The 12,773-nt window shown below is 36.0% G+C and overlaps 1 protein-coding gene across 3 annotated transcripts in view; it reads right to left on the reverse strand.

The window, feature by feature from the left end:
• The window catches only part of PDE3A (phosphodiesterase 3A), a 315,361-nt gene that overhangs the window by 60,441 nt on the left and 242,147 nt on the right, over positions 1–12,773 (reverse strand). For all 3 annotated transcript variants that reach the window (XM_033867001.2, XM_073788979.1, XM_019936637.3), the window contains one exon: positions 634–891. In XM_033867001.2, the coding sequence (XP_033722892.1) occupies positions 634–891 (258 nt within the window). The remainder of the gene's footprint in view (positions 1–633; positions 892–12,773) is intronic.

The raw sequence follows: 12,773 nt of genomic DNA on the forward strand, positions 1-12,773 counted from the left end.
TGTTTTTAAGTAATACTGAGGTCTAAACTGGGTCCAGAACCCTATTCCCTAGAGCTTACTTTTGTAAAACTCTTATATGTTATATGTAAGAAGAAGAAAATATATGAATCACGAAGGCCATCTTTTACTTTAAACAATCTAAAATCAACTAGAGCTTTTCTAAGTTCAAAACTTGTTGGGTTTGGGAAAGACATGAGGATACTACGAAGGCTACCATACTAAGAAATCAAAGAGCAAAGGAATCTTGTGTTTCAGAAGGCAATGCATTTTAAACAGAATCCACAAGAGTGAGAGCAGGGATTTCTGCTGTTTTTTTTAAATTTTTTATCACCACTATATCTTTATCCCACAGAACAAATCCTGGTATAGAGAAGACAAAAATTTCTTGAACGTCTGAGTAAAAAAAGGTAATGCAAAAAGGTAAATTTTTTTCATTACAGAAAGCTATCATGTGTAAGGATGGAAGTCTTTATGTTTACATTAGCATTACTTTGGTCACCATGACTGACAGACACATCTTTGGGGAGTCACTGATATGAATCTCCATGTGGGTTTGGGGTGTTAAGAAAGAGGCCCAGGAGACAATGGGAAGAAACAGTTTCACCCTTTAAGGAGCATGTCATTCATACCTACCTTGGGAAGAGCCAGCTTGTCTTTTTCAGAGCTTTCTTCAGAATCAGAGCAGGTATAGTTTTCACTGAAGGAAGCGACGGGGTTCACTCTGGGCTTGTGAATGGCCTGGATGGTGAGCTGCGTGCTGAGAAGGTTGCTCACTGCCCTCAGGGACGTGCACACGTTGGGGGGCAGAGAAGGGTCTGCCAGGAGGTCGGTGATGAGACCGTGAGCCTCGCCCATCACGGCAATATCCACAGTGATACTGGTTCCTGGAGACTGAGACACCAAACACAGGAGGTCAGGCGAGAAGGGCCTGAGGTTGGAGGCACAGGGAGGGAAACTGGGCTTTTTCTGAAACGTAGACTGAAGTGACACTAGGGTTGCAGTAAAGTAACATTCAAATCACATTTCTGTTTCAAATTTTGCCAACATTTGCCGTGGCTTTTGCCAGTTTTGTGTTCAGGGCACATTTTTACTGTTAGAACCTACGGAGGCGCTTTGAAGAGATACAAAGATAAACACCAATTTTTAAAAAATACAAAGTTTCAGGAAACAACAAAAAAATTCATATTGATCACTCCTAATGAAGAGCTCAACATTTTAATGTATATTATTTAGAAAGTGTCCATTGATAGATGAATGGAAAAAGATGTTTTTTATACACACACACACACACAGACACACAGACAGACACACACACACACACATATACACACACACACACACACACAAAATGGAATACTACTCAGCCATAAAAAAGAAATTTCATTCTGAAAAGCAACACTAATATAGTATAAAATTTTAATTTTAGTAATATTCTAGTGTGATATTTGAGCCGGATGTGTGATAATTATTCAACTAATATTAGAGATAAGCACAAAAAGCAACTCAACTTGTTCAGATTCACAAATTGTCCCTCTTCTTGTGGTTGGTAAGAACAGAAATTTCAGTTCTGGAATTCCGTGGCACATCTGTCCTATTCTGCCAAACTGCCTATCAGATTCAGAGTTACTACTCTATATTGGCTAAAGAAATGAAGAGCATTAGAAACAGAGGACAGGATCGTTCCTCACCCTGCTGGTCAGGCAGGAACGTAGGCGGGAAGATGCGGGAATAAGGGAGAGCATGGGCAGGGCCAAGGTTAAGAAAGTAGGTGAAGCTTAAGGACGGCATGCAGATGACTGTTAATATTGGAATGCTACCACAGTATGAGGCACGAGGAACCCACAGAACTGTAAACTGAATAACACGGTGATTGGCGTGAGGTTCTGGAACTTGGCTACTTACATCCCAGTCATGACTTCCTGACCCTACCACTGTCTACCTGCATGATTTGGCAAGTTAGTAAGCTCTCGGTGCTGTGACTTCTCCATCTGTAAAATGGATGTAGTAGAGTACCAACCTCAGAAGGTAATGATAAGAAGTAAAAGGGAGATTATAGGTAAAGCACTTACTGTTGTGTTGTAAGCGAACAGTTATAAGTGTTCAATAATGATAATGATATAAATACTAGAAATAGTAATTCTGGAGTTTTTCAATAAGAGGCTATTAGAGATTTGGCTATGTATTTGGGAGAAAATAAAGTTTAATCATTCTTTCACAACAGACTTAAAAATAAACTCCTGAGAGATGAAAAATTTTATAATCTTGGGATTAGGAAGACCGTTAAAAATAATATAAATGGCACAAACTGTCAAGAAAACATCTAACAGATCTGACTAAATGAAGACATAAACTTCTCATAAGCAAATATGCCATAAGCAAAGGTAAAAAACAAATACTCCATGAGAAAATATCTGCTACCCAGAGAAGATAAAACATATGCAAATAAAAGGCCTTTTAAAAAAAATCAATAAAAGATAAACTTGGGAAAAGGAAATGAATATACAATTCAAACAAAATTTAATAATCAAATATACAAAAGCTACTTGCCTCCCGAATATTTAAGACACAAACTAAAGTAATAAAAAAAAATGTTTACTGGGCTTTCCTGCTGGCGCAGTGGTTGAGAGTCCGCCTGCTGATGCAGGGGACACGGGTTCGTGCCCCGGTCTGGGAAGATCCCACATGCCGCGGAGCGGCTGGCCCCATGAGCCATGGCCGCTGAGCCTGCGCGTCCGGAGCCTGTGCTCCATAACAGGAGAGGCCACAACAGGGAGAAGAAGCACGCGTACCGCAAAAAAAAAAAAAAAAAGTTTACTTATTAAATTGCAAAATAATAAAAGACTGCTAGCACCGAGTATTAGTAATGGTTTGGGGAAATGAGCAGTGAGTAAAATATAAGCCAATATCATTGCAAAGAAATTCTTGCTGAGTCTATCAATTTATAGTTTAAATGTATATATCCTATAATCTAGCAAGACAATGTAGACATCGAGTCCAAAGAAAAACTACATAGATACAAAAATATAAAGATAAGGTCACAAAGGATACTGCAATGCTCTGATAACAATCAAAGAATGTGGCCACAAATGCATCATCAACAGAGAAATTGTTTAAAAAAGTTATATTACAAATATACTATAAAGTATAATGCACTTATTTAAAAGATTTGGGTAGGTCTATAAATGTTTATTTGGAAGAATATTCATAAAATATTGTTTTATTTTTATAAAGTATGTCACAGAAAAAGTGAACATATATTTTTTGCAATCAGAAAAATATGATAATTATGAAAACACCCAACATCTGTGAAGGTATCTAGTCTTATAATAACTATAAGCAAGGATAAATTATTCTGTAAAGCTATCATATAGAAATTATGTCTTTTCGTACTAGAATAATAAGAGTAGCAATTATAATAATGGTGGATAATAATGGTGACAGCTGGTATTTATTCAGCACAGTGTACAAGGTAGGTACTCTTATTACATTCATTTTTATTAGTCAGAAATAACTTGCCAAGACTTCCCGGTGGCGCAGTGGTTAAGAATTCACCTGCCAATGCAAGGGACACGGATTCGAGCCCTGGTCCAGGAAGATCCCACATGCCGCATAGCAACTAAGCCCGTGTGCCACAACTACTGAGCCTGTGCTCTAGAGCCTGCGAGCAACAACTACTGAGCCTGCGAGCCACAACTACTGAAGCCCACGTGCCTAGGGCCCGCGCTCCGCAACAAGAGAAGCCACTGCAATGACAAGCCCACGCCCCACAACGAAGAGCAGCTCCCGATCGCCGCAACTAGAGAAAGCCCGCGTGCAGTAACGAAGACCCAACACAGCCAAAAAAATAAATAAATTTTTAAAAAACACTATTAAAAAAAAATAACTTGCCAAATAACTGAGTCAAAAATAACTCAGAATCAGATAGCTAGAGCATGGAAACGTCAGGCTGCAAACACAAATACATACTCTATTTCCACAGCTCAAGAGCTGAACTAGCAGGCTGAAATAAATACTGAACGTTTTCATTGTACGTTACTAAATATATCTGTAATTATTTAATGCTTTATTTAATCATTGTGCCATGTTTTTCTCTCTTTGTAGGTTTAAATATCTTCCATGAACCAACATGAAAATTTAAGTGTAATATTAATAGCTTTAGGATATATAATTATGTGTAGTTCACATTTTTATTTACATTGTTAACTTAAAAAATATTTGTGAGAAATGCCACTCAATTAGGTTAACATTCCCTTTTAGAAACGTATTTTCAAGTGCAACTCTAATTATTATGCTTCTGAAAAACTCACCCAGTGTGATCTTATGAAATAGTAATATTTATTCCTACCCATGTTGTTCTAATAATCTTAAACTAGTACATCACTGTACTATTTCCCTAAAAAAATAAATTTTAAGTCAAACTTTGTACCCAGGACGTAAAATTTTAAGATGTTTTGACAATAAAATTAACAGTTTATGTTCTAATAGTTAATAGATTTTATCAAAATGGTCTCAGTACATAAAACTTACAAATCTGAAGAAAAAGTAGAACGTGTTCATTGACAATCATAATTACATTTTAAAATAAATTATTGGTGAGAAAACAAATGCATTTTATAATTCGCTAATTTTGTGTCTTTTTTTTAAAGTAATGGATGTATTCCTTATATACTCAGAAAAAAACAAATAACTAAAAATTTAAAAGTAACTTTAAAATAGAAACAGAACTGAAAACTCATCCTTGTAAGCCAATGTTAGTGTTACATAAGAACTTAGAAAACAAGCACATTATGTAATTCAATGTTACTTATACTGTCTGTAGCTTTTGTGAAAGCGAAGGTCTTCAAGTGAAAAAAAAAAGCAATACTCAGGCCAAGCTGATTTGCTTTGTTGTGCAACAGAAACTAACACGGTATTGTGAAGCAATTACACTCCAATAAAGATCTATTAAAAAAAAAAAGCATATTACCCATATTGGAATTGGCTAAGAAACCAAACACTTCAACTATTGGAAAAGTCTCCCTACTGTTATAAAGTCAGGTCTTTGTTTTATTAGTTTTACGATTTAAAAATTAAAATTGTGTAACAATTCAAAGTTGTATCACACATAAGAAGTTATCATCAGTTTTTGACTCAAATAATGAAAGGCTTCAATGAGGCATGAAATCCAAAACCAACAATCAGATTTGCTTGCCACAAACTTGCCAAGGCTAACCACACATGAAATGATGAAAGACTGAAGGATAGATGGGCTGCTGTTTCAATAAACAGCAGGCAAATTATAAAGACCCAGGCACGTCCAGGGAGTCACTATAAAGGAATTTCAGGGGAGAGGGGCTTAGGCTGATTGGTAGTGTTTTTTCATCATATGATACAAAATGTGAAACAACACAGAGTGACTCACACAGAGGGTATTTCCACACCTATTCAACTTTCAAAATAATATAATTCAATTTCTAGGTATACCAAATAACACTCGGAAAAAAATTTCATTTAACTGGTGAAATCTTAGCTAGTGATAATAAACACTAAAGGTTAAGTTTATATTAAAGCTACTTTAAAGGAAAGTCTTAAGCTAACAGCCTGAAATCATCTTTGAGTGCAATAACCAACTCTACTGAGCATAAAACCACAGTTGAGTCTTTTTACGGTGCATATAATCAAACGAATCTTTTCCTTGAAAAGAGTGACCAAGCAATAAAAAACATTTTACTTTGCAGGCTCTCCTTATAATGGAAATACTTATATTTAACATTTAAGAAAATGCAAGTATAATTTCCTGGGCACTATTTAAATGACACCCCAATGTGGATTGCCACCTCTAAATTGAAAATCTGGAATTTAAGTATGATAAACAGTGGAATAAAGTGCAGTTTTATACATCAAGCCCAAAATAACTGATTCTTTTGGTAAATCCACCACTTTGCAAAGCAACCCGTTCTTTCAGCATCTTCCTTTCCCCCCTTTATCTTCTTCCAGTCTACTTCACCATCTCCAGGATGATGTCCTACGCAATGCTGGTTGCTATGGTAACAATCTAGCTTGCTTCCAAGTTACTTTACTCAACATAAACCGAGGGCCAAGAAAATCTGGAGTCAGAGATAAGTTAAGGAAACAATAACAAATACATTTAGAAATAACATTAGATGTAACTCCTAGACTGGGCATGTATCAATCAATTCAATTATAGAAATTTTGTTTTTACTGTCACTACTTCTGTGGTAAAACTTTGAAATTACAGTTGTGGTATGAAAAAGGGGGAAAGCTTTGAAAATGTGTAGGGGTCAGAAAACACTTGCACTCTATAAAGGGCATCTAAACCACCATAAGCTGCAAATTACGAAAAATTTAGCAAATAAATCTATGTGGTCAAACGACTACTAGAATGTAAAACAAAATTATATATCTTTAAGGAACGTGACAGATTATTTACTGTGGCACTGTGTTTGGGTTTCTATCAACAGATTGTTCAGAAATGGAGAATTTCTAAAAGAAAAATATCATTAAGAAGTCTTACGAAATAACTACTGGAACAAGGTAAATGAAAACAAAGAAGTAAACAAACATCATTTCACTCCAAGAAAGTGAAAGTGCCCAAGTGGGAAATCAGAAAGGGTTTGGGCAAGTTGATGTCAACAGCAATTACCGATTCAAAATGATTAGGGAGATTATCTGGTATAGAGGGTGGGGTGAAGATAAGGCATCCAATTCTTGACAACTTTTTTGGGGGGACAGCACCAGTATAGTCACGTTATAGCTCTTCTCCCTATGCATTTTGAAGCAAAGATTAAACTGATAACTTAAGGAAATAGGTTAAATACATCCCTGCCCACGGGCAGAAGATGTAATAATTCTCAAGTCTTCCGACTTAGTGAATCATTTGATGTGTCGCTTGCTTTGGACATTAATTTATTCTAACTGGAGGAAAAGAATTGGAAGCAGCACAAAAGCCTCTCTTCATAATTCTACATGAAACTCAAAGATAGGTTATAAACGCAAAAGCACTAGAACTGATATAATTATCTTGATAACCTAGTTGAGATGGTTTATCCCTCAAATTAGGCCACTTTTTTTTTTGTTCAGTATTTTAAGTTGTATGATGGTTTCCAAAACAAACCATGGCTTTTCTCTAGGCGATACTGTATCCGTTGGAGCCCTCGAGCTCTGCCCCTGCAAAATCAGAGAACTAGCCTTTATCTTTCTAAGATCCCTCCCAATTCTGTAAGCCTAAAGCATTTCTTTACATAACATACATACACACACAAACATCAAAGAAGAAAGAATCAAATAATTTTAAAACTTATTTCTTGGCTTATTAAGAATTTTAAATTTTTTTTAAAAGATTTTGATTTATTTACTTTTAAATTTTATTTTACTGAAGTGTAGTTGACCTATAACGTTGCATTAATTTCTGCTGTACAGCAAAGTGATTCAGAGGTATATATAAACTCTTTTTCATATTCTTTTCCATTATGGTTTATAATAGGATATTGAATGTAGTTCCCTGTGCTATAGACATAAAAAACCTTTTAAAATTATTAGGTAGACTTCGAAAAGTCCTTGTTTCACCAATTGCTAATCTTACTCAAGCTTCACCTTCTAACTTATTATTGACTCACTGATGGCTGTTTCCCTCCTATGGTAAAATGTCTAATGTACACCAAGTACTTATGGGGAACAGATTATTTTCTAGAACTTCCACTCCCAATAGTTGAGTTGCACATTTGCCAAGTGTCAGTTTTGTTTGGTCCTAAATCTGTTTAGACCAGTTGCAACTGTCACTGTAACTTACATATGCTAATAAAATATCTATAAACCAGTGATATGTGAGTAAACAATGGAACAGTTTCTTTACAAACTAAGTTGAATAATTTTAAAGACTTCATAAACAGACTCATAAAGATGAGGCCCCGACAATGACTTCTGTTAAATTAAGTAGGGGAGATATAACTGCAAAGATTCAAGAAGAAAATGATAATGTGCCTGAAAGATTTTCAACTCAGAACGCTTCCAAAGGGCTGTCATTTCTACTGTAAAAACAACAACAACAACAACAACAAAAAAAAGCAAAACAAAACCAACCCTGAAGCTCGTAGTCATATACCATGAAGTATGGGTGTGCTGCATGTAACATAACTTGGAACTCTAATCAATATAGTGAAAATATACCCAAAGAGAAACATTCTTGTCTCTTCATCACAAATGTATGAAATCTACATATTCGTATGTATCAAGTTAAAGTATCAACATATTGCTAGAGATATGGAAAATATGTTGTATTTTTATGATTCTCTGCTTTAAAAACTTTTAAAATGAACAGATCAACTACTGATTAAGAGGGCTCCCTACTACTTTAAACCCAACACGTTCTTTCGCTTGAAATGAGACATAATATAATAGCTACATTAAAGCTATGCACTACCACTCCCGGAACAAGGGATAAAAAGTGAAGTTTGGTTTATGAATTAACACGTGATGTACAAATAGGTACAAGTGTATATTTTCATCATGTCTGTAATTTGGGAGGTCGTATATGTGAGAAGTTGGAAGCAAAGGTATAAAAAATTGGGATATAAGAGAGGAAGTTTTATTCATTCATCAATATCAAATTTTTATTTTATGAGGTAGTACATGGGGCCTTTAAGAACACAGGATCTAGAGTCAGCCTGCCGGCGTTCAAATTTCAGATCTGGTGAGAATTGGGGAAAGTCACTTATCTCCTTAGCTCCTGTTTTCTCATCTCTAAAAAGAGGGCAATAATAATGCCTCCTGTATAGTATTATTAATGATTCAATGGGATCAGGCACATAAAGACCTCAGTAGAGTGCTTGGCCTCCAGTACATGTTTGAAAAATATTATATAGCACCACCATCATTATTATTATTGCATTGAAAAAGATTATGTGCAAAAAGGGCTGTATATGTATGTGTGTGTTTGTCTACTACAGACACTGGGTCAGTAGTTTCTTTATAAATGAAGACAGCATAGAGATATCATTTCTCTACTGACAAAACAAAACAACAAATGCAAAAACTTAGTTTCACTTTTTATTCTAGGTAAATATAGTCATAAAGATTGTATCCCCTACTCCTATATACTCAGAGTAGTTCTGAGATTAATTTTAGGCTCTTAGAAAGTAATTGTACAGAAGTCCTGGTTTCAGTTAATATGGTTGACTGCACTGGTAGGATTTATAACACACTACGTGAAAGGAATTCTAAAAGCAGGCATCTTAGCTCCATTGTTGGAAGTCTTTTCTTTTTCTTTCTTTCTATTTAGTCATCTTGGGAGACACCCTGGGAGGCAAACACGACATGGGAAGAACATTCTCAGGGTGAAAAGGGAATTGGGATAAGGGAGGAATAAACAGTGTAAGGGATGACACATAAAAGGAGTCACTGGGACTTTTCTTACCCAGCTTTGGTCCTAATGCTGGGAAAAGATGCCTGACAGGCTTTGGGAAGCTGTGTCATCCTATTTCTCTAAAGCAGTTTTCCACCCCTTGCCCTCCAAATCTTTCTCTCTGATACCAGGAAGCAGTCTCTTAGTCTAAATTCATTTAGAAGATGAGCTGGATTCAATAAGTGATCTTTGGTGCATTACTGGTTCTGACCTCAGAGCCAGCAGAATTGCATATGTGTTTATACTTTCATAGGACCCATTTATAATTTTAGACTTGAAGTTGGTTGGGAAATTTTTAAAAAATGAAATCATGTGAAAATTTTGCAGTAACTCATTGTAGGCTGAACCTTGGCTAAATGTCATCCTAAGGAAGCAGATGTTTGCTTATTTTAATTTTCTGGCAGGGAATATGAGTTGACCTTTGGATTTTCTCCTTAAGATAATATGTATGTACAGTAGGAGGAAAACATACAGGGCCCTTCATCAAACTGCTTTCTAAAAACATCTCAGTTGGTCGGGACCCATTTGAGATGTGAGACACAGCAAACTCCAGCAGTTACCAGAATTCTTAACCTCCTTCTCTTTTGATGGTCAGAGAACATTCCATGTCACCAAATATGATGTAGTACATGGCCTTGTGTCCTTAAATATTTCCCTACATTCTGTCTGCAAATAAGCCCCAAAGTGTTAAAAGTGTCCCTCTGTTTATGTTTTCTAAGATCTTCCAGACACTAGCAAATTCACCCAACAACCTCAAAAATAACAACTATCACAGAATACTGTTTTATTATTTAGGAAATAAAACATACTTATGAAATCGCTTACTCGAGGAAGCAACCATATCTCTGAGAAGATAAACTTAGCTGCCTTTGACTTCCAGGCTGGTTCTCTCTGTTTCTTCTAATTATAAAAAGATGAGGTGACTGGAAAAGCTAGGAGGAATTCAGGTAATACTGTTCCCGGGACTGCTCACGCAAATGAACTGGGAAGGCTTGGTTAAGTGTAAGTTGCTATGTAAATAAAAAGCATGATTATTTCTGTTAGTGGAAGAAACTGGATTCTCTGATTGAGCACAAGCTTGTAAATATTACAGAAAAAAATCAGAGTCTCTGAAATAAGTATGAACTCCTAAAGGTGGTGAATTCTGATGGTCTTTTGTTTGTTGAATTTTAAGAATTGCTGTTAAACTTGAACTTGAGGTTTCTGTTTGCTTAGCCTAGAAACAATTTCAGTGAACAACAGATGGCAGTATTCTGCCTTTTAAAAAGAACTCCAGTTGTCTGAACGGCTTTTTGAATGAGTGCTCTTCCCTCATTAACAGACACAGTTTAGTTTCTTTTTTCATACAAAAAAAGAAAACACAAAAAACTAAAACCAAAACAAAACACAAAAACCTTACATAAGACTATCGGTAGAAAGTAATAAAAAATCTTAAATTGTGTTATATCTCTCAGGATCATTGTTAAAGTGAAACTGGAAATACCTCCTTAATAATTTTTGTCTCAATTACAAACATTTTGGCTCTGTTACCTTTCTCCATTTTTATAAGCTACCCAAGGCAAACATGACCCATCTTCATACACAATTTGATATAAATTTTTCCACGTGCAATTCTCTACTATGATTAAAAGATTCATAAAACTAAACCATCAAAATGCACATTTAACGCAAGAGTCTTGTGAGCCTTCACTGGCATTTTCTTTATCCCCACTGTGTTATCACCAGATTCTTTGCCACCTCGTGTGCAGTGGGCACTTACTCGATGCTACCGATTTGCTTCCACTACTGTTGACCTGGGAGATCTTCCCCTGTACTCTTGCAGTAGCATCCACTCTGGTTGCCATATGAATGCCTGTTGAGGCACTCCTGTACTTCACCCACTGGAAGCACCAAAACCAAAAACAAACAGCTGAAAAACCCTGGGAGCTGTAACTTCCGAGAAACCTTCCATCTCTGAGCAGTTCTGACATATAGTCAGAGAACCTCTCTCACTGTATTTCTGACAGTTTTCCATTCAGCTTTTGGTACGTGATCATTTGATGAAAGTTGGTCTTCCTCTTTTAGGCTGAAAGTTTTAGGAGTACAAAGGCAATGCTAATTTTTGTTTACCAGTTTAACCCCGGAGCCTCACTTACTATCTGGTACTTTTTAGGCACTCAGTGACATCAGGAATGAGTTAAGTCATAAGTAGCATTCTCCAAACCTCTAAAGATAAGTAAATTTCCTCTCTCCAGTTCTATGTCTTAAAGAAATATAGAGGCAAACAGATTATATTGTCCAAGGTATTTCCTTAAAACAAATAACTGAATTTTCTTGAAGCCATCCTAAAACATTTAACCTTCTAGTACAATTTCATGTTCTAATCTTAAAGTTAAATAAAATATCGAGAATTGTTAGACTGTAATACTGAAATCATGAATAAAAATTATATTCAACAAACTGATTCTGGAATAACTACTATCCAGAAAATAGTGAAACTGCTGAAGAGAAGTAATAGGACTGATCAAAAGAAGCAACTCTACATTTTTCTATAATCTGCCACATGTATGAAAAGAGTAAGTACAGGATTGAGGTATATGGATTAATATTTTCTGGAAAAGACAAAAAGCTTAAAAGGACTGGAGGGAGAAAGAGAATGGCCTTTTGGGGACAAAGTTCAGTGAAGGTCAGAGCGCTTCAGGTTGAAAAGCATGTCGTCTGTGACCAGCATGCTGACTATAGTTAATAATACTGTATTGTATATTTGAAAGTTGCTAAGATAGTAGATCTTAAAAGTTTTCATCACAGGAAAATACATTTGTTAACTACTTATCATGATGGATGTTAACTCGACTAGCTGTGGTGATCATTTAGCAACATACACAAATATCGAATGTTATACACCTGAAACTAATATAATGTTATGCGTCGACTGTATTTAAATTTATAAAAAAAAGAAGAAAAGGGTGTGTCTGGAGAGATTTGAGGGAATATATCAAGACAGGAAGATGAGCCAAATTCAAGAGCTTTGATGAGCTATTAAAGGCCATGAGAAACCCTGCAGGGTGGTGATGTTATCAGTATGTATAAAGTAAGAAGTTAGGCTGATTTTCAGGCTTTGGGCTTGGGCAGATGGGCAGCTAAGAATATTTCCCCAAGTTATTGGAGAAGAAAGAAGCTTTGGTGTGGATGCCGAGATACGCATCTTTGAGTAACTATGTGATGTTCACAGGATGATTCCAGTTGCACTTCAGGAGGGACACCTGAACTGGAAATACGCATTTGGGTATTGACGCCATAGATACGGCCATTTCCATAGCACTGCCGTGGGAGTGTATAAGGAGAAAGAGAAGCGGACCGAGGGCAGAGCCATAATCAATATCAACTTTTAAGG

Source organism: Tursiops truncatus, chromosome 11, assembly GCF_011762595.2.
Source record: "Tursiops truncatus isolate mTurTru1 chromosome 11, mTurTru1.mat.Y, whole genome shotgun sequence".
Taxonomy (NCBI): Eukaryota; Metazoa; Chordata; class Mammalia; order Artiodactyla; family Delphinidae; genus Tursiops; species Tursiops truncatus.